Source organism: Rattus rattus, chromosome 9 (genome assembly GCF_011064425.1).
Source record: "Rattus rattus isolate New Zealand chromosome 9, Rrattus_CSIRO_v1, whole genome shotgun sequence".
NCBI classification, from domain to species: domain Eukaryota; kingdom Metazoa; phylum Chordata; class Mammalia; order Rodentia; family Muridae; genus Rattus; species Rattus rattus.
In genome coordinates, this window is record NC_046162.1 from 34,743,139 (window position 1) to 34,765,765 (window position 22,627).

At 48.9% G+C, this 22,627-nt stretch overlaps 1 protein-coding gene across 2 annotated transcripts in view; it reads right to left on the reverse strand.

The window, feature by feature from the left end:
* Positions 1–5,636: 5,636 nt before the first annotated feature.
* The window catches only part of Tcf7 (transcription factor 7), a 30,325-nt gene continuing 13,334 nt past the window's right edge, over positions 5,637–22,627 (reverse strand). Inside the window, exons 4-11 of one of the 2 annotated variants that reach the window (XM_032913650.1) lie at positions 14,867–14,978; positions 13,752–13,842; positions 11,022–11,141; positions 10,145–10,307; positions 9,929–10,036; positions 9,455–9,503; positions 8,327–8,399; positions 5,637–7,281 (exon numbers count right to left, since the gene is read on the reverse strand). In XM_032913650.1, coding sequence (XP_032769541.1) covers positions 6,984–7,281; positions 8,327–8,399; positions 9,455–9,503; positions 9,929–10,036; positions 10,145–10,307; positions 11,022–11,141; positions 13,752–13,842; positions 14,867–14,978 — 1,014 coding nt within the window. In that variant the 3' untranslated portion in view covers positions 5,637–6,983. Of the gene's footprint in view, positions 7,282–8,326; positions 8,400–9,454; positions 9,504–9,928; positions 10,037–10,144; positions 10,308–11,021; positions 11,142–12,197; positions 12,291–13,751; positions 13,843–14,866; positions 14,979–22,627 lie in introns of both variants that reach the window. The other variant, XM_032913649.1, reaches the window with a different exon arrangement.

Consider the following 22,627-nt stretch of genomic DNA (forward strand, 5'->3'; position numbering starts at 1 on the left):
CCAAGAGATTCTTAAGCAGTTTGTCTTTCACTGGAGGCTGTTAACATTTATGCTACTTGTGAAGCCAATACTTAGTCCTTTTTTTATTTTTATATTAAAATACTTAATTACATTAAATTTTTCACTGTGTGTGTGCGTGCGCTGACAACTTGTCAGCTGTCTCCTACCACCTGTGTGTCCCAGAAATCAAGCTCAGGTTGGCCACTTTTACTTAGCCATTTTGTTGCCTTACACCTCCCTTTGAAACCCCCAACCCCTACCCTCTCTTCTTAATACATAACTGCTCAGCCACTGTTTTTAGCTTCCTTTATTGTAGAAAGGTTTTTTCCTTACTTATTCTATAATGCTGAATATTGAACCTATGGCTTTACACATGTTAAATGCTCTCTTAGAGCTACATTGCTAGACATTTTCTTTTCCTGTTCAGGCTCTCATTTTGTTTTTTGCTAGCTAATGACATAATAACACATAATCACGTTACTTTACATACATTCTTGTCACAGTTGCTGTGAAACACACTGGACTAGATTATCACTTTATACAGCAATTTGGTTCTTCCCTTCACTTTTCATTTTTCGAAAACACACCCTACCTAGCATAGTCATAAATGTTGCCTTTTAATTCCTATTTAGTTTCTTTATTCTCAGATACAAGGCTTAGCCATATATGTTTAGGCTGGCATTGACTCAGGATAGGGTCCTCTTGCCTCAGCCTCGAGAGCACTTGGAATTTGAGATGCACACCACCATTTTGGTTCCCTTTAGTTTTCTACACAGAAATACAATACTATAACATACATGTCATCTTGTTTAGTCTGGTTCTGCCATCTTTGAGTGTAAGAAGTCTTTACATTTGAATTTGAAACCTTGGTTAAAATATTAAAAATATAGCTAAGTGGTGGCAGCAGATGCTTTTAATCCCAGCACTCAGAAGGTAGAGGCAGGCAGATCTCTTGCAGGTTCAAGGCCAGCCTGATTTACAAAAGGAGTTAGTTCTAGGATAGCCACAGCTACACAGAGAAACCGTGTTGTGAAAAAGAAAGAAGATAGGAATAGGACCTATAAGGTGGTTGAGTAGATAAAAGTACTTGCCCCAAGGCTAATGAACTGAATTTGATCCACAAGCCCACAGAATGGAAGGAAGAACTAACTCCTGTGGGTGCTCTGCCACTTGCATGCCTGACACAAAAGCACGCACACTAATAGCCAGATGGTGGCACACTCAGGAGGCAGAGACAGTGGGAATCTCTGAGTTTGTGGACAGCCTGGTCTGTAGAACTAGGACAGCAAGCTTACACAAAGAAACCTAGTCTAGAAAAACAACACACACACACACACACACACACACACACAGAGGGAGACAGAGAGAGAGATAAATGGAAATAAAATAGGCTAAGAAAGTATAAAATATTATCTGGCTTTTTTTTTCTTAAAGAGCATTGTCCCTTGTGATTCTGAAGAAATTTAAGGGTCCGGCCCCCATTGTATTGGTTTAGGAAGAAAAGGGAAGTATAATAGTACAGTGTTAGCTGGAGTGTTTCACTTGCCAGTTACTGCTATAATAAACAGTATATTTACCCAGCTTAGTAACCCTGCTTGTGTCAGGACAAACCCAAGTCTTTACTAAAGCTCTAGGATTACTGTTACATATTGTGTTTATAAAGCAAGTGTCAACTTCCAGGAAAAAAGAGCCAAAAGGGTGGGGAAATGCCAAGTCTTGTTATGGCCCAGGCTAATCTCAACTCATGGACATAGCATCTCTTAAAGACTGGAATTGGGGTCTGTGGGATGGGAGGAGTGTTAGCATTGATCTCATGCTGCTTTGAGATTTAGGGACATCACTATCTGTATTTAAAAGATGAAGTGGACAGAGGATATGCTGTATTTGTGTTTTCTCCTTAACTTTGAAAGCTATAGCCTGGTCCTCTTTCCTGATGGCTGTCATAGACATCTCACTATATAAGATACTGCTATATTGGCTCCTGTCAAACTTCTATTTGTCAAGAAGCTGAATTCTGCTCCATAGTCTCAACATGATTCCTACTTTAGACAAATGAAAAATAATCATAGGATTCAGATTAATAGATCTGATAGTTTATGTAAGGGAAAACGGACAATTTGGGTCTAGTGTTCTGCAAACAGGTTCTAGGTCTGGTGTTGAGCCCTTTTCCATGCTGGCAGTGGGATCTGTGCCTCCCCATTCCACTTCCCGTCAGGTACTCACTTGTTGTGTGTTCATATGTTCATAAATATTCATATGTTGAACTCAAAGGACAACTTTGAGGTATTGGTTCTCTCCTTACACCATGGTGGGGCTTGAACTCAAGCTGGCATACTTTGCAACAAGCACTTTTACTAGCTGAGCTATCTTGCCAGCCCTCATTTCTTTCTTTTTTTTTTTTAAAAAAAAATTATTTTATTTATATAAGTACACTGTAGGTATCTTCAGAACTCATCAGATCCCATCCATTACAGATGGTTGTGAGCCACCATGTGGTTGCTGGGAATTGAACTCAGGACCTCTAGAAGAGCAGTCAGTGCTCTTAACCACTAAGCCATCTCTCCAGCCCCCTCATTTCTTCCACCAAGTATTTTCCAGGCTCTCACCCATTATCCATAGCAGCTAGACCTTACTCTCCAGGGGTGCATTTATTCTTTCATTGGTTTGAAGACAGCCTTGACTGTCCTGAAATGTGGGCCTCTACTGCACTGCTCCCTCCCCTATTTAAACATTAACATGAAGGCTGACTTGAGGCTGGAGTCTTGCTCCACTGCTTGAATCCTGCATGGCCCTGAGGAAGTTGAGAATGGTGTCTGCTATGGTTTTACCTTTTAAGTCTTTTTATGATAGTCAATCCAGGACTTGGAAGCCACTTGATGGCAGGGCTTACTGTTACTTAGCACTGTTCATGCATTCCTCTACAAGGATCAGAAGTGAGGAAAAGTACACAAGTTAGGTGCTGGATGAGAATGAGGGGAAACTTATGAGCCTTGTATTTGAACCCAGGCTTTTGTATATGATAGGTGAGTACTCTGACAATGGAGCTACATCCCCAGACAGGGGACTTGTTGATCAACCTTTAGGCTTAATTAAGGAAATACATTTTATTGTATCAGATTGGTGATTGCCAGCTAGAATTGAGGAATGTCAGATTTTGCCTGTACCCATAAAAAGTGCATAGCTGCCACCTGCAATGCAGTGCTTTTCAGTGCTTCAAACTCTGGCTGTTTGGCCTGTCAGCTTTAATTTTATGCACACAGCTTTCCTCAAACCCCCTCTGAGGATTTGATCCCAAGGCCTTGTGTATATTAGCTCTGCTAATGAACTACATCCTTAGCCCTTCTCATAATTCTTATGTCCTAGAAGTACCTTGGAAATACCGTAGTACCTACTTCACAGATCTTTTATTTTTAAAAATTTTATACTTGTGTGCAAAAACATGTACATTAAGGAGCTCATATGAAGGTCAGAGAACAACTTAGTCATTTCTCACCAGATCACGCTTGGCAGCAAATTCTTTACCTATTGAGTCAACAGGACATTATTGAGGTAGGGTCTCATTATGTACTTGAAGAAGGCCTTGAACCTCGAATCCTATGCAGTGTTGTTGGTATTATTGACTTTTTAAATTCCTAAAGCTTGAAGAGCTTCCCCCTGTCCTAGCTTCTAGCTCAGTGTTTATCCTTGTTTTGTGTGTTCCATCTCAAGTTCTGGGATTATAGGACTGGAAGCACTGAAGAACTTTAAGAAAGCTCTGAAGAGACCCTAGTCTTCCTAACTACAGAGAATGCCACCTGAGCTTTATGTAGTTAATTTGGGGTCTTAAGTTCATTACATAGGCCTGGTAAGTCAGATTTGACATGGTCTTGTAATTCTTGCCCCTTCCGTTTTCTGCTGATCAGAGGCAGGAAAGAGCAGAATGTAAAGTGCCACCCCATTTCTCTCTACAAAGCCAGGCCTTCCTATCCCTGCCCTTTGTTTTCTGAACAAGGATAGGCAGAGATTTCCCTTAGGCTTCCACACACAAAAGAACTTGAGATATAGTTGTATCTCAGAAGAGTTCAGTCAACTGGGCTTGGAAAAGAGGGAAACTTCTGCCTTCACATTGGGAGACACAGTGTCAATTGCAGCTTTGATAGCTTGCATGGCCCAGCTCTCACTGACCATTCAGCACAGAATGTGAAGCGGTTGTAGCAGAAGGGAGCAGTTAATGTGCAGGGAAGTCCTAATTGTCTTGGGATGGGTCACCAAGGCTAGGGAGGAAATCTTGTTCTCTAATGACTTAGAAAGTTGGGTTCTTGGTTGCTTGCAGGATGAAATGGTGTGATATTTGAAGTTGAATTAGGTTTCCATTCTCTAGTCCTTAAGACCTCCTCAGGCCTCAGGAATGTAGTACTGTGAATTGGGAGGCTTCAAATTTTGTTTTCGGAGTCTGTTTTTCTGAAGAGTTGCTTAAATTCTAACAAAGTTGCCAATGTCTTCTCTCCACCACACACACACACACACACACACACACCCCAGCTCTGCCCTCCACAAAGAGTGTATTGTTCATGTACCCAGTGTACTATAAAGGATACACCAGATCAGATACAAAAAACCCCAACTTGCATCTGGTAAGGTTTTAAAAAACAAAACATGTAGGCACACAGCCAGAGCAGAATTCTTCAAAACTGGACAAATGCAGATGTCCAAAGATTACCTGATCATCTTTAGCATCTACCCAGAAAAAGGTTAAAGTCCCAGGTTACACACAACTTCCAGTGTCCTACATAAGTACTTTGAGAACTAAAAGTTGCAATGCAGAATAATGGTCTGGTGACTATCCTTAAACATTAATTATTTAATGGTTGACCTACTGAGGTGGTGTTTGTACCATTTACATTCATGATGGAGCTCTAGAAGTTAGCAGCACAGTGTACTTTAACATGCTGTACCTGCATGTAAAAATGTAGCTACTATTCAGACTTCACAGGTCTTATACTTAAGTGCCTAAAAAGGCAGTCAGCCCTTTTAAGAATGGAGCAGTCTTTGTGTAGGATTTAATAACATTAAACTTTAAGATTGGACTGTGTGTTTTTCTCCAAGTTAGTTTGAAGTGCCTTTTCTTCTGTCCTTTAGGAAAGTAGATCTAAATACACTTCAGGTTGGACTGTCCAATGTCTGGACAGCGACTGCCAGCTAGCGCATTGGTGCACAAGGTTACTGGGGAGTAGGCCAGCCTGCCTTGACTGTAGTGTCAGGATTAAAAGCAGAGGGGTTGGGGATTTAGCTCAGTGGTAGAGCGCTTGCCTAGGAAGTGCAAGACCCTGGGTTCGGTCCCCAGCTCGAAAAAAAAGAACAAAAAAAAAAAAAAAAAAAAAAAAGAGTTGAAAAGTTGAGCTCAGCTGTGGTAATCAGGACCAAGCCCCTGTCAAGAGATGTTGTGATTTTTGTTTTTTTCAGTTTGGCAGTCTTGGAATCTTTGTTCATACTAAGAGATACACTCCAGGTTTTGTGACCGAAGAGAAGGAACATTAGTAGGTACTGTTAACTGAGAGCTGCCGTGCTGGTGCTGGGAATTAACCTGGATTCTCTGCAAGAGCAGCAGTGCTAGGCCACCTTGCTGTTAATTGAAACAGCTTATTATTCAGTCAGGCTTTGAAAAACCAAGTAAAAAGAATCTTTATTCTCCTGTTTAAAAAAGCTTTTCTATGGTAATGCATTAACAATACAAAAATATTTGAATACAACAGTTTTTCTTTTTGAGAAAAGGTCTATGTAGCCCTGGTTGCCCTGGAATTCAGAGGTCTGCCTGCCTCTGTCTTCCAAGTGCTGGGGTTATAGGTACGCACTGTCACACTTGGTCAGACTTCTTCAAGACTTCTAACACTACACTAGAAACATGATCTTTGGATTGAGAAGTGAGCGACTAAAGTAGGAACTAAAGGGCTTTGTTTTTTTGTGGAATACTTGGATAACCCCTTTTCTTTGGATTCAGGCTATATACAGTGAAAATGCAAAAAAAAAAAAAAAGTTAAGTTAAAACAAAACTTGTTTTTCAAGGCTCAAGGTTAAGTTTGGCTCAAAGAGTTTCTAGAATGTGGCAAGGAACCATGTCCACCACAAAGAGGTTTTATGGGCTCCTTGCTTTAGTTGGAACAGATCTCTACCTTCAGCCCCACAGAGAAACTGAAGCTGGCGGGTTCTAACTGCTGAAGGATGGGCTCTGGCTGTTGGGATTTGCCCTCTCACAGCTGCCCAGGAGCTGACTCAGCTGACACAGATGAGCTGGAAAGGAACTGGGAAGAGGCTGGCAGAGAAGGGTGCACACTGAATTTAGGCCAACTTTAACTTATTGCCTGTAGTTTCTAATGCTAGTGAGCTTGTCAGGAAAGACTGAAATGAAAGCTGACTACTGCCCACCAGTAGGGAGGTCAGTGTTGTTGCCAAGGTTGAAAGGCCTAAAGTATCCTATTCCCTCCTCTTGCAAACTCCTGAGAACACAGTAAGACACTTCCTCTGGCCCAGCTTGGGAACAGCAGCTGTTTTTTGTAAACAGAGCTTCTCAGTTTCCTTAAGAGAGAAGCATTATTGTTTGTGTGGCTGGTCAACCACAGAGTTATTTTGTGTGACAGACCAGGTATTCTTGGTCCAGAAGTGCTGGCATGGAGAAGGTATGGCAGAAGGCAGAGGAGCACTTGTAGAGTAGGCAGCTGACGAAGTCAGTCTACCCATCTGACCTACAGCCAAAACAAAACCTACTAGGGACAATAGGGATGTCCAGCCAGCAATAAGAGATATGGCTGTCATAGGCAGCAGGATCCCCTTTAGATGATACAGCTACATAGATCTGATCCCCCACCTCTTGAGGGGATGTTGTGTAGCCTTTGAAATCTTCACCACCTTAAGAGGGCCCCTATCTGGTTCCACGTGAGCTGGTCTTGTTGCCTCCTTCTGAGTTAGGGGTGGGAAGCCAGGTGCTCTGTGCCTAGCACGCAAAGCTGTTAGGCTGCCTGTCTCTGAGATTCTTGTTGCTGTATTTGTGCATTCTGGAGGGTGCTGTGGGGGGTCTTTGGAGACTTAGGGGCTGGAAGAGTGAGAGCTGCAGAGCAACCTGAGAATGTTGGTGCTGGTTCCACTGGGCAGGCAAGCAGTTCTGTGGGGAAGGTGGGCAGCAGAAGGTACGAGGGTGAGTCCTGGGGAGCTGGGGACCTGGGACAGCCTACAGCACTGTCATCGGAAGGAACGGGGCTGGGGCAGCGGCCTTCTCCGGGTAAGTACCGAATGCATTTCTTTTTCCTCCTAGGAATAGTGAAGAGAGTTATCTGTAAACAGAGGGTGAATCCATAGTCACACATCACACCAGAAAATGGCTGTCCTTGAACAGGCCTGCTAACCACTCTGTCCTCTCTCCATGGCCAAGGAAACTATGCCCATCTTTCAGCCCCACCTGGCCCAGACCCAAGATAAGTGCAATTACACAGAACAGCCACAAGGTGGCAAGAGGAATCTTGTGTTGTAGGCCTGTGGGCTGCTTCCTCTTTTCCAGGGGAACCGACTCTTAGTTTGGGTCTATTGTAGAGATTCTATGGGCATTATTAAGGCAAGGTTGACTGTGATGCTTGTAAGTAATCTAGCATGTTGGGGGCAGTTTGTCTTTTGTTCTTTTGCTTTAGACAGGGTCTTCCAGTGGTGCTGGCTGGCCTGCCTTAGCCTCCTGAGGGCTAGGGTTCCAGGTATACACTTGTCCCCAGCCACAATCTGTCTCAATAGCACACGTGGATGGAATAGGACTTCTTCTAGGGATGGAGTCTCTATTTCCTATTGTGAGCACGACACACATACACTTCCTCTTTGTTCTTGGATGCTTCTCTCCCTGTATCCTGTGTCTCCTCTTTTTGGTGTTAGCAGATCTAAGATGGCAGTCACACACTGGTGATCAGACTATTTCTAGGAGTCTGATACTATCACCTTGTATTTCTTAAGCAGGAATTCTATTTTAAAAATGTGAGGGAATTTGTGGAACTTAATCACTTTGGAGCTAAGAGTAGGGGCTTCAGTCACCTAAATGTATGACAGGTTTGTTTCCTAAGGATTTGGTAAATCTGACTGATACCAGACCCACCTTTGGTTATGTGTGTGTCTCCTTTTCTACTTGTCTGCCTAGACCAGACATTTCCACAAGCAGTGCTCAACATTCACTTGTATTAAGAGACAAGGGTTCCCTTCTCTCCAGGGCTTGCTAGGGGACTGAGGGACCAAAGGAAGGGCTGCAGACCCGGCAGAACATGTGCAATAAGGGAAGCAGCTTGAAGCAAAGGGAGAATGATGGTGGGGACAAACCCACCTGCACGGACCACACCAATCCGTCTGCTGGTTGAGGCCAAAGCGAGCACGACATTTCTTAGGCGAGCCAGGGTCTGCTCACACCCATGCCAGAGGGGCAGAACAGGGCAGAGGGCGAGCAGGCAGGCAGCAGGGCAGAACAGGGCCCAGAAAGAAGAGGTAACATCAGTGTTAGCCAGTTACAGACACCCCATAGCCCCCACAGGCAGAATGGACCTTCCCATGGCATAGCTAGACCCAGGGGAAGCCTTAGGACCCAGAGCAAGGTGTAAGGAAAGGCAGTCACCCAGGTGGGCAAAAGAGTCAGTGGGAAGAATGATGGAGTGTGGAGGTGGTCTTCATGCTGTCCTCCCTTTCCCTTGGCCGAGCATCCGAGCATGGAGGCTCTAGTACTGCACAGGGGCCTTTAGGGCTTCTACGTTTTCTATCTTGGGGCTATCCTCTTCCCCCAACTACCTGCCTATTTTATGCAGTTTTTCTAAATAAAAATGTCCCATCTCTGGCCCATGTTCCTAATAAGGCTAAAGGAATATACAGCATAATTATATCTAATGTTCCACACTTACATAGAAAGGGGTAGGAATTTTTTTCCTGTCCTGTTCCAATCCTGGGCTCCAGCTTTTCTGTATGGGAGCAACACAGCTGAGAATGTACATCATAGTCTGTCGTCTAAATCATCAGTGTTGGGACAAGAATAAGGCCTATAGCAGGATGAGTTCACTGGGTTCTCTGCAGTCCTATGTACTGCCATGAGAAATGGGAACGAGTGGTGGAGAAATTGTCTGGTACCTGTCAGCAGGCTGTGTGATTACTATTGGGTCCTGGCTAACATTTTTGGTTTAGACAGAACTTTATGATCAGTTCCTCATTAGCTTTTCTGGTGGAACCTAACTGAGCAGGGCTGGCAAAGGTGGCATAGAGGTGTATCATGTGCTTCTGCTGTCTGTTCCTACATTAAGCTGCTACTTGCATGGAATTAGACTTAAGAGATGCAGATTTGTTTCCAGAGCCCTTCAGGCACTGAAGGTTTGTGGCTGAGGATTCCACCCCACCCTCTGGGCCAGAGCAGGGCTGCTCTTGAAATGGGAATGTGGAGAGGAACCTCTATACTACTGAAGCAAGGCCTCACCTGTGGTGGATTCTTGATGCTTTTCCCTTGACCGCCTCTTCTTCTTTCCCTGCAGAACAAGGAGTGGTTGGTTCTGGGAGGTAGACAATGGGCTATCTGCAGCCTACTGCCTCTAGGACATAGACCTCTCCTACTTGGGGACTCCTCTTTCTTGCCTTTAGTTCTTACAAGGCTACAGAAGGCAGGGTACGATTAGGGGGTCCCTCTCCCTCTCAATCTTATCTCCCCTTTGAGTACAGGAGGGATTTCCAGGCCCCTTCCTTCCCCTTCTCATGTGGCCACACTAAATACTCAGCAACAGTTCCATGAGTGAATGCATTCTGGAGTGGAGAACCATCTTTAAGGGAAGTTGTTTAAGCTTTCTTCTGATAGTCAAGACCAATTCCCCTTCCTATGTTGAGGCTGCTGTCTTGGGTATAATAAATATCTCAAGGGCTCCCATACCACCCCCATGATGTATTGCTAGCTACTTACGTAGTTATCCCGTGCTGACCAGCCTGGGTATAACTGCATGTGCAGCTGCCTTTCCTTGCGGGCCAGCTCATAGTACTTGGCTTGCTCTTCTCGAGATAGTGCATGCCACTGCAACAGGGAAGCAGGCGGATGGGGTGCATCGGGAAATGAGGACACCATACCAGGGTGAAAAGGGTTGGAGGCAATCCCTGCCAGCCCACCTGCCAATGGCCTTACCCTGCGACCCAGGATCTGGTTGATGGCAGCGCTTTCCTTGAGTGTGCACTCCGCAATGACCTTGGCTCTCATCTCCTTCATGTAAAGCATGAAAGCATTGAGGGGCTTTTTGATGATTGGCTTCTTCGCCTCCTTCTCTGCCTTGGGTTCTGCCTGTGTTTTCCTAAGGTACACAACCAGATTACATTACTTAGAAAGTAGCCTCCCCCTTTCACCCCACCACGCCTCCACCTAGCAGTGGACATAACCTAAGCCCACCACCTTTTGTTCTTTTTGTTCAGGGCTTCTCTGTGTATCCCTGGCCGTCCTGGAACTCACTATGTAAAACAGGCTAGCATCGAACCCAGAGATCCCCCTGCCTCTGCCTCCCAAGTGCTGGGACTAGAGGCCAGCTCCACCACTCTTTACTCTTTCTTTTTTTTTTTTTTTTTTTTTTTTTTTTTTTTTTTCTTTTCGAGCTGGGGACCCAACCCAGGACCTTGTGCTCAAGCTAGGCAAAACGCTCTACCACTGAGCCAAATCCCCAACCCCCACTCTTTACTCTTTATGTAGAATTTTCTAATTGCCTCCCATGAGCGAGCAGAGAGTAACTGTTCCTTTCAAGAATGCTGTAGCCAAGTGGGAAAAGCACACAGACTAATCCCCTTTCTCAAAAAAAAAAAAAAAAAAAAAATTGTTCCTTATCCTTCCCCACCCACACTTGCTTTTGAAGATTACAAAACACAGTAATAATGGACAATGCCAGAGCCACAGAACAGCTGGGCAGGGCTCTCCAGGCTGTCCTTTGAGGTGCATGTCCTGGCTGACCAAAGCACTCTGTTCATCTGCCTGGCTCGCACCTTCTTGTCCCCTTCTCCCAGCCTATATATTAACTCACAGGTTTCTGTCATATGGCTGCAGCTCCTGCTTCCCTGAGGAGGGCACAATGGCCGGGTGAGGGATGGCTGCTGGGTGCCCAGGTACACCAGATCCCAGCATCAAGGATGGGTGGGTGAACCTGAAGGCAGAAGAAAGCAACACTAAACTAGAAATTTGGTCTCAGCTTTGAACACATATGGAAATCCGTGCACAGAGAACACAACTGACAGTTACTTTATACTCACTGGTCTAGACACAGGTACACACATATGTATGCACAGACACTGCAAAAGACTCACATGTGCTATTCAGGCAGTTGTTAATCCTGCCCCTATGGATAAGTGTGGCAGCCTATCGCTCACTACCTTTGGGCCTTTGCTCTCCACTTCATCCTCCAGGCTCCCCTCTTCACAACAGACTGACTTTTTAAAAGAACACTTCTGGCTCCCTTCAGCTCAAGGTATACTGCTATATACAAGAGAAAAAAACCTCAAGCCTGCTTCTTGGGGCCTTTACAGCCCCACCTCGGCACCCCTACTACATTTCCTCATCTTCCTATTTCCCTGTCACAGTCATCACCCCATCCTTCAGTTAGCTTCAGTTTCTCTACCTTTTTCAGGAATTGCTTCCCACAATCCTCTCTGAGCCATCATGCCTGGTTGGGGCCCCCTTAAGGCTTGTCTTGAGCCCAGCTGACCCATTCCGCTGTTGGTGCTGTATCTCTACCTCTTACTCATGGCATGTCTAGTGCTAGGTCTGTCACTAGAATGAGCTATATGAAGGGGCGCATATATCGCCATCACCCCCCACCCGCACACCCCCTTTCCTGCTTTGATGTACAGATTACTCTAGTTTGCTGCTTACAGAGGTCTAAGCAGGCAGGCTCTACCAGACAGCACTATCTAACAGGTACTGCCTTGGCTTGGGGAGAGCTCAAAGGATACCTCAGCAAGGGTGACCAGTAGAGCTGTCTTGGCTGCTCTGGGGGGGTGGGGGTGCTCTGTCCAGTGTGTCTTAGGCTGAGACTTCTGGTTGAATCTTCAGGCACAGAACAGCATGAGACTCCAAAGTTATAGACAGACAGATGGACAAACAACTAACACAGGGTAAGCACTGGCCTGAACACAGCCCTGTGTGGCCATTGAAGCCTGGGCAACAGGAAGCAGGAGCCTGGCTGCAGGGGTAGGGGACTCACCTGGGATAGGGGGCGCCAGGGGCTGCAGTGGGGGCAGGGAAGTGCTGTCTATATCCGCAGGAAGGGGACAGGGGGTAGAGAGGAGGGCTGGGCCTGTGGTTGGGAGAGACAGCTGTTAGCCGTCTGACTGCTAGCCAGACATGAGGAAGGACTTATGTGCCTTGTGTGGTGGGACTCATACATAGTTCTCCATGTATCTGGCAGCCTGCTATCGTATGCTTTCTACTGACACTGTCTGGATTGCTCTCCTGTCCCAGTTTGCCTGCTTTGATTCTTAAGTTTTATTATTATTTTCTAACATGTATGATTTTTTTTTTTTTTTTTTTTTTTTTTTTTCTTTTTTTTCTGTGCACCACATGCATGCCTGGTACTCTAGGAGCTCCAAAGAAGGGGTTGGCTTCACCATGTGGGTGCTAGGAACCAAACCCTAGGTCCTCTGGAAGAACAGCCAGTTCTCTTAACTTCTGAGCCATCTCTTCACAACCCCTTGCTTCAACTCAAAAGCCTAGGGGCCCCAAGGAGAATGAGGTATCTCTCTGAGCTCCTACAGTTCCAAATCAAGACAGTGTTAACAGTGCACCATAACTGCGCTGGCTTCTTGCCTGTTTGTCCACTGGGCAGACTTTATTTTGAAAGGCAGAGACCTCAGGTCACAGTCACCTCCAGCAGAGTTTCTCTGGGGCTCAGTGCAGAGAGTGCTCCATGTCTGAGCCCTAAGGACACAGGTAGAGCTGCAGGACTGAGAGGCTGTCCAGAGAGCGGCCAGTTCAGAGCACTGGCCTGGCACCATCAGGCTGAACTCGAGTCCCACCTTGGTCCTGGGGTGGGCTGACTTGTATTTAGAATGGAACTTTGTCCCAAACAATCTGAAATGGAGGAGTGTGCTGATCACAGAGAAGTAGCAAGTGGAACAGGGCAGGCAGGCCCAGGCTGAAGGTTTGCCCTTCACTGCCTTCTTGGGAAGACAGTCTTTCCTGCTGCTGGTTAGAGACCTACTCAGGCCACACTGTGATTAATGAGTAAAAGGCAGGCCAGTGGTCTGTTAAGACCCAATTCCAGCTGAGAACAGACTCTGGCCAACAGTCAGGCCTGGTCCAGGCGCAGTAGACCCTTCCAGTAGGATGGTCACAAGTGTGGCTCAAGCAAGCACCAGAGACCAGGAAGGACCCCATTCTTCATACAGCTCCACCAAGGCTGGGACAGACTGGCAGCACACAGGCCACCAGAAAGCTGCCTGCCTACCAGGCAGCTATGAGAAGCAGTAGCCTCTCCTTTGGTGGTTTATACCACCACCTTGCTCAGGTCCAATTTCCTCACCTTCTGGAGAAGTAATTGCAATAGGGTTGAGACCAGTAGCCAGCATTCCTACCTCCCTAAAGGAAGTATGTCAGGCTCCCTGGGGAATGCCCACGGTCACATGGATTGCTAGCTCAGAGCTTGGTTAGGCTTAAGCTACTGGCTACAGAGCTGGCAGCTTGGGTCTCAACAAGCTGGGTAGAGAAGGAGCATGGGAGGGCAGATACAGTGTCCCTTTTTCTCTGTGCCCACACTTACCAGCTCACAGTATGGGGGAGCTGTCCCATGCTGCCTGAGGTCAGAGAATAAAATCCAGAGAGATCAGGGGTCTGCAGCGGTCTGTGAACTCCTGTAGTGGAAAGAGGTCAAGTAAGCACATCACTCTGACCTGGGAGGTGGGGACAGTTACTATACCTTAGAGCCTTCTCTAGAGGCCTCTAAGATCCCTCTGCTTCCTTTTACTAGAAGCCCAGAGAGAACTACCCTGGGGTAATAACAGTGCCCTTTGGATAAACCAAAGGAGCAAGAACTGAGGTGCTGAGTGGCTTGCCTTAGAACACTGTTGGACACAGGCAAAGCTTGGAGTCCTGGGGAATGAGAGGCCAGCTCTCACCAGTTCCTGGTGCTCTGCCTTTGAAGCCTCTGCTTAGGACTCTTGCCTGGCTCTTTGAGTAGAAGGCAGCCCCTAGCCTAGAAGAACCTGGCCTGAAGAGGCAGGGTTCCACTCAGCCCCAGGGTTGAGTCAGCAGGTTTCCCACAGCTGACAATGGTGGATTTCAGAATGACTTTGGCTGAGGCTGAAGTGAATCAGCCATCACAACCACCACTTTCCATTTTCTCACTGTGGGGAAAGGCCGTGAGTTTTACAGCTGCACCAATGCACAGACAGATGCTGCTCTCACACCTAAATGGAGAGCCAGCAGCCTCACAGCCAATCAGGATTATGTCCTCCTCCCCATGCCAGCAGCCTCACATTCTGATTGGTTGCTCCTCCTGTGCCCTCAACCTCACAGCCAATCAGAATTGGTTCCTCCTCCCCATACCCTCAGACTCAGACCCTTTTTGACTTTAAAAAGAAAACAACAACCCCCTCTTTCTTCTCCCCCCCCCCCAAAAAACCCAAAAACCCTCCAAGGCAGGATCTTGTTCTGCAGCCCAGGATTGTCTGGACTCATAGCTCAGGCTGGCTTCAAACTTTCAATCATCCTGCCTTCCACTCCGGGTTCCTTTCTGACCTTTTCTTTGGGGCCGGGGTTTGCAAAGTCCCAGCCTTTTCTGTTATGAAATGTGGGCCAGCCTTTGTGGCTTCAGAAGCCAGGAGCTTGGACCCTAAGTTCCCACCTCAATGGCCACCTCCCATCCCTGGCCCATACCTTGCTTCTGGCTGATGTCCGCTGGTGCAGGGGTAGGGTGTGGACTGCTGAAATGTTCGTAGAGTGGAGAAAGTTGGGGGACGCCATGTGGGGGCTGGCCAGGCTTGTTATGCTGGAAAATGACCAGGAGGCTGGTGAACATGGAGCATTCTGGGGCAGGGGGGTGTGAGGGTCGGGGCATGCAGAACTTCAGTGAGCTCTGTAGTCATCTCATCCTGGCAGTCAAAAATCACAAGCTTATGGGAAGAGGGCACTCTACACTCCTTGTGTCCTGTGGCACTGTTTCCCTGCCTCCCAATCTTGCAGACTGACTATGCAGTCCCACCTCCTAGTGAGCCTCTTCTAGGACACTCAGTGTGTCTCCTGCCCAGAAGTCCTTCCTGACCTCCTGGGTCTATGAAGCTCAATGGCTGTCTGCAGCCTTCCCTTCTACAGCTCCCAGTGAAGCTCAATGGCTGTCTGCAGCCTTCCCTTCTACAGCTCCCAGACTGTTCCACCTGAGCTCTAACGGCATGTGTTGGCACAGGGAAGGAATCTCCTTTGGCCCTTGATTGGGGTGAGGTCAGGTGGGACCTGGCTCCCTCCAGGGACAGTCTGTCCAGACTTCATTTTTCTGGTTTCCTTAGCACTGCAGGACTATTACTTTTCAGTCAAATGGTTCTATGTCAAAAGATGACTCAGCAGGTCGAGAGAGAACTCGGCCCAGCCACAAGGAGTCGCTGCCAGGCTTGGTGTGCATGCCCTTGCAGGCCAGAGCTCTGTGGATATCTACAACTGAGGTAGGCCAGCTTCCACCCAGACAAACGTGTCTGTTGAAATGCTGTTGGCTGAGAGCACATGGGAGTGACTGCTCACTGTGGCACAAAAGAAGAAATGAGACATCTCGGAACAAGACCGTAAAGAACACCTGGGAGAAGTAAAGCAGATGAAGTTGGTCGCAGGCTTGTCAGTGGGACAATCCTCAGTCCTTGGGTGTCTTCTCCTGGAAGTCAATGGCCTAGCACAGGTCCCTTGCTTGTTACTGGGCTATTGAAACTCTAGGGCAAAGCCAGAGGCAAAGCTGGCACGAGGCCTCTGGCTGGGCAGGGCTCCAGAGATCACAGACATCCTGGCCTACCCTCTCCCTGCAATCCTGCCTCCAGCAGTAGCTGCACCTCTCCCTCAAGTCTTGGCCTACTTCAGACCTCCCTGTCTTAGATAAACGAGAGTTGATGTCTGAAGCTGGGCGCGTTGGTGCTCAGTCCTTACATCCCAGACTCAGGAGGCAGAGGCAAGTGGATCTCTGAATTCAAGGCCAGCCTGGTCTGCATAGTTCCAAGCCCGCAGCATCCAGAGCTACATAGCATGTCTGTCTATTAAGGGAGGAGAGACTAGCAGTGAGCTGCATGGACACGTAAGGCACATGCCACTAGGGGACAAACAGGCTGCTGTTTCCTGTCTGTGAACCGTCTCCCAGCTACCACCTCAGTCTTCTCTCTCAGAACCCCTTATTAGGTCCAGCCTCATTCAGTGACCCCAGATCTCAGCTCTCAGTCTCCCCTCAGCCTAGCCTGCCTCTTGCCCCGAGACCTGTCAGCATCCGCAATGACCTCCAAAATGCTGAGGACCGTCACCATTTCCCCAATCCTTTGCCCTCATGAGAGACTGATCCCTGCTCTTCCTTTAAACCAGGTTCCATCACTTGACTTTCAGAGTACTCATTGCTTCATTCCTCCAGCCTTGGAGGCCACTCTTCCTTTCAGTCCTGGAGTTGGTATGGCTTTACACATCTTCAGGCTGGGGGCTGGTGAGATGGCTCAGCGGTTAGGAGCACATGCTGCTCTTGGTGAGCCTGTAACTAGAGCTGCAGGGAATGTGACAGCCTCCCACAGTGCGCACGCACTGTACAGTACACACACACACACACACACACACACACACACACACACACACACACACACACACACTTAAAAATAAAATCTGGACAATGGAGCAGCATCTATCTGACAACTCCACCTTTCCTTTTATCCCCTGAGACCACTTCTTACTATGTAACCCAGGCTGTCCTGAAGTCACTCTGTAGATCAAAGTCAGGGTTAGTCTCCCACAGAGATCTCCCTCTCTCTGCCCCTTGCGTGCTGGGATTAAAGGCGTGTGTTACAATGTCTACCTGACTCCCGATTTTGCTAGGAACTCTACACTCCAACTCTAGGCCTAAAATGTCTCCAAACTCCACTCTCACATAAGCGCTCTAGTACTGAGCTGTATCCTCAGCCCCCACATAGAACCTCTGACTCTGTGAGGTTGACCTCCTCAGTTACTGGCAGCTCCATTCTTCCACAGAGCAGCTGTTCGGACCAGACAACCTTGTAGTGTCTTGACACTGACCCTCCACTTAGCGGGTTATAATGTTCTACCTTCAAAATCTAGACTCCAACCACTTCTTATCTCCTCCACCAGTCTGAGCCACCATTCTCACCTGGACCACTGAGCCTCTCTGCCCATTAGCCAGGCTCCAGCAGATCGTGTCACTGCTGAGGCCTCCCTGACGTGACCTAGTGATAGCTCTGGGTGACCTCTCCCAGCTCCCTCACAGCAGCATGACCTACGGTGTCAAGGCGTTCCATTGGCTATGTTCTGAGGTATACTGTGGTGTGAAGGAAGCTTGGAAGCTCTAGGCTTGCTGACCATTTCTTGGTCCTGGCACTCCAGGATCCTGGGGAGCCTCTCTCGCTTCCTGGACAGGAGAAACAATCAGTCCTGCCTACCTCATCAGTCTTAAAACAAACCATGCTTTGTCCTAATTTTGAGGAGCAGCTGCTGAGGCCCTTTATGGCAGGAAGCCCCCTGACAATCCTTAAGGTCTTTCTCATCTCATAGATTTCAAGGCAGCAGCAGCCAGCCAGCCAGCACCCTTGTGGCAACCCCACTCCTATAGGATTTAGACCTCATGGCATTATTCCCTTCACACTGCCTAAAACCCAGTTTTGCTTAGGCTGAAGAAGCCTCAGAAATCCAGCTTAGCTTACAACTCCTGCCTACCGTGTGCAGCATGTGTGCGAGCAGCACTTGGGGGTTCTGAAGAGTTGGGCCTGCCCTTCCTACTTGTGTTTCCTGGTATTTGGGAGAAAAGCCTCATTAATTAGAAGTCTGCAGACAAACCACGGAAGTACTGGGTGGGCAGGGTGGGGCAAAGAACCCACCAACAGCTAGAGGTCCTGAGAGGCCAGGGCTCCAGGCAAGCACTAAGGGCCTGGACAGTTCTTCCCGCACTTGTCCAGTCTGCCCTGTCACCCTACTCCTCAGCCCATTTAATGCTGTGGTTCTAGCCAGGGGGAACCGTCTGGCACAGGCTCCCTGCCCCCTTCAGTCAGTAGAACGTCCCGCTCCAGGGCTCCAGTACAAGGCTGTCTCAGTGCCAGACTTCCCAGACAACAGGGTGGGGTTGCCTAGGGCATGGTGTGTGCATGACAAGTTTGGGGACTTGAGCTCTCCTCCCTCATCTGCCTCAAGGTGACTGACTGTCCCTTCCAAGAGAAGGAGGCATGTCTGGGTTAATGTCCCCACCAGGCACTGAGCATCTCAACAGCAGAGTCCCTCATCCCTCACTAAGGGAAAGGACACAGTGGGACACAAAGAAGCGAACAGCAGTCAGAGACTCAACTGCACTAGTGCTCCCCCACATAAGACACTTCTCATCCCCACTCCCTGGCTTAGCTGGAGCCCTCAGCTGCTCCCTGGCACTCCAAGGCAGGTCCAGAACTCGGGCCCCAGCTCCCCTGCTATTCCTGCCAGGGTCCATCTGGCCTGCTGGCTACCTGGTGACCAGCTCCCCTCCCAACAGAGGAGGTCCTTCCTGCTACTGGCATAATTCTACTGTTCGGACTCTGCCACACCCACCCTCAGCTACTATCCCAAAGGTATCTTCTGGGAAGTTCCCAACTCCAGTGCCCTAGACTGGCTACCACCTCAGGGTAAGGCAGTGCAAAGGAGAAATGAGGACTCCTGCGCAAGTCTCTGCTTCAGAGTTGAGCTCGGGCCCAGCTAGGCTGTCCCAAGCCCCCCACTTCCTGCAGGTTCAGGTAAAAAATAAACACGGTCGGCATTTTCCCTGCAGACCGCAGCGGTCTGCTAACATCGCTGAGAGCTCTCTGAGAGCCCCTGTCACCACCAGCAGAGAAACTCCCTTGCCTCTGACGGTTGACTCTAAAAACCCCCAAGCTCTTAAGCCCCACAACACTTTCCCAGCGAAGAAAGTTGCCATTTCCTCTGGCCTCAAGCTTGATGGGGGTGGAAGAACATGTCCTCTCAAGAAAGCCCTGTGGCAAGTCTGAGCCCAAAGAAGCATCCCTGAACACCTAGGACCCATAGGCTCAAACCAGTATCAGGATGTGTCCCTGAGCTCCTAGCTGGGGTCAGGCAAAGAATGTCTGAGGCTGCAAACACCATCTGCTAATGACTGAGTGCTGACCTCCGGGCAGGCATAGCTCTGAGCACCAAACGCGCCCCTTCACACAGACCTACCATTTGCACGCACGGTGACTATCACCGACGGCAGGTAGGGAAACTGAAGCATCAGCTCACACCAGAGCGCAGCCGCCAACAGCCACAGTGAAGACACCTGAGATTAGTATGGACAGAACAGGGGTTTGGGGTACAGCGGAGGCTGTACCAATCTCTCCCCCCAGCCAGGCTACTTTACACTGTGCTGAGCCCATGTTCTCTGGCTCTAAAAGGAGTCACCAGACCAACCTGACAGTGCACATGCCCCCTGAGGCCCTTGCTGTGTCCTGTGCCCTCCCTGGACATGCTCCTGTTCTACCTAAACTCCCAGATCTCTGTCTCAGAGCCTCTTCCCATCCCCATGAGAATCTGGATCAGGGTCGGCCAGCATAGCAAGCCCCTGAGCATCCTAGACAGCTGACGTCTCTGGCTCTCCAGGCTTTGCACGCACATCATTTCTTGAAGACCTGGAACAAAGGCTTGGAATTTCTGCACATTCCACCACACTTGCCATTGTGGCTGGGACTTCTAGTCCCTCAGGACAGGGGGCTGCCTCCATCTACTATGACAGAGCTAGGAGAGGCCCCTAGGGAATGTCTGGGGCAGGCATTGATCAGAAGCGAGGGTCTGCGAAGAGAGGGTGACATCTACAGCACAGAACCTGCTGGACCTCTTCAAGGATTCTTGTCATCAAGGATGTTGGCTAGTTACACCCCTCTAAATTTTCCTTTCCTCACTCTCTGCACCAGCTACAGAAGACTGGAGTGCTCCTCCCCTGCCCCGTAGAGAGGAGACTGCTTCTGGGAGACATTTCCAACCCTCCAACCACACTGGTTCCTTCTTGCGTCCTTACCTGCCTTCTCTCCTCCCTAGGTTCTGGGATTTTGCCTTTAATTTTTGTCACTGAACTAAAGCTGGTATTCAGGTTGGTTCTCTAACAGTGGGTGCAGATGAGTACACGTTCACAGAGACTTGCCACCTGGAGAGGTCTGGGGCTTCATGGAGGGTTACAGGACACAGGAACTGGGACCGTTTTAGGGTCAGGGGTCCATCTGGCATCCGAGCCCCTCCCTTTTCTCCTTTCTACACCCTATACACCTGAGGCACTCTGAGAATGACAATGACCACAGTCACAATCAAAGCTGCCACTAGTTCAGAGGGTGTTTTTGTTCTAATTAGAAGAGGTGCATGTGTACATTAGTCCAAGCCTCATCCTGGGACACTGCAGGCTGACTTCACCCTCAGCTAAGCTCCCCTAAACAGTCAGTGGTGGCCGCTGAAACAGTCCCTTCCAATTCTTGTCTTCACACTTAGTCACTGTCCTGCAGCAGTGACTCGTGTATGCTTAGAAGTCTGACTAACTCTTGAGCGGAGTGCTCACAGAGCCAGAACCCAAGAGAATGAACTTCCCAGCATGCAGGGCTCCTATACTTTCCAAATGAAGTCAACCAGGGCTGGCCCTGCAGGCTTCCACAGACCCTCTTCTGCAGGCATACTTCAGACTGGCTGAGAGGAACAGGCCTTGCTCCTCTTGTCCCTAGCTCTGGCCATAGATTCTACTGCCCAAGGCACAGTGCTCTCCAAAGAACAACGACCTATAAGCTTCTCGCCAACACTCTGTGCCAGATGCCTACTACAGAACCAGGGCCATGGCCTTAGGGCCAGCAGAGCTGAAAGGGCTTGGGGACAGCTGGGCCACACCCTAGACCAAGAGGAGGCTTTCGATCCACCTGTCAGCAGCAAGGTTGCCACGGCTGCAGAGCTCTGCCAATTGCATGTGGCTAGTCCACCAGTCTCCGGGCCCTGACATCAGATAACGGACCTGCCTCACCAGAGGTGAGGACCAGAGTCCCTGCACGCAGCCTTGGCAAACCTGTGGTTTCTCTACCCAGCCCAGCAGCACCATTAGACTGAGCTGAACTCACCTCAGAAGCTGAGTGGCCTTGCCCATGGCCTCTCGTGGTTTCTATGCATTTGTCTGCTTGTGTTTTCCTTCCTCCTCTTTGAGGTAAACGCCCCTCAGGACAGGATGTTTTTAGAGGAAAATATAAGCTTCCGGGAGCTGCAGCAGCTGAGCTGCTAGCTAACACCACACACACCCTGCCTGGGGATTCTGCAAGCAGCGTAGGGCTGGGCAGACCCAAGCACAGGCAGCTGCTTTGCTCCTCCAAAGCCTAATGTCAAGCCCACCATGAATGTGGCTTCAGCCCTGTCTGGGCTTAGCAACAGGGAGCGGGAGGCACTTTAGCAATTTAGAGGCTCTATGACCTGGGCGCACAGCTGGAGGCTTTGTAGAAAGGACGGGCCCAGAATAGGAAAGCAAGGCCAGACTTGGAGCTGTCTCCCTGCCAGTCCAGCAATCGCTGGCCAAGTGTCCAGCAGTCTACAGAGTTCTGCCTTGTGCCAGACTCCTACCAGTCTACCCAAGCCACTGTGCTGTGTGTGAAGAGTCTACAGATGGGGATGGTGAAGCAAAGAACAGTCCAGTGAGCTGCTCGAGTCTCCCGGGCAGCAGCGGCCAGCCTGGATATGAGCTCTGTTACCGGGCCAGAGCTCATGGGCAGCACTTATGCCAGCAGCTCCCTGCCAAGTACATCTGGGCTGGTTGCTTTCAGACAGGGTCTTGACTGTGTAGCTCAGGTGAGGCTGATGGGAAGATGGCCAGCAGGAGTTCGAATGTGGGAGAGAAGAGACCTGGAGACCTCTTGCCCCAATTTAATTCACGAGAGACCACATGGGACCCTCCACGTCACCTGGACAGCCTAGACCGCCTTGAGAAGGTGGTTTTGCCTGGAGCCACACAAAGATGCTCATTCTGGCCTGACTCTTGAAGCCCCTTTGAGTTAAGCTCCAGGAGTTCTGTGTAGACTCAATCTAGCCATTCATCCACAAGGTCACGAGACAAAGTGCAGAAAGAGGTTGCTAGAGATGGGCTCCCAGCCCTGGGGTGCTGCCATAACCCCTACACCCAGTATAAGCAGAGGTAGGGCTGTGACATTCCAACCACCACAGGGTCCTGAACTGAAGCCCCTAGGGGAGCTGAGGTAGGTGCTGGTGTAAAATTGCACTAGATCCTCCACAGGGCAGGGAGCACCAACTCCCATGGGCATGGAGGCAGATGCACGGGCAAGCCAAAAGCCCCCTGCTGTCTGTACCATGAACACTGCCTACAGAGAGACAGGGCGCTGTGGAGGAGCTGGGTTCAAGTCACTCCTCCAACACTTGCGCAGGGCAAGTCTCCTGGTGTCCACACTTCCTGTCTACAAAATGTCCACGAGC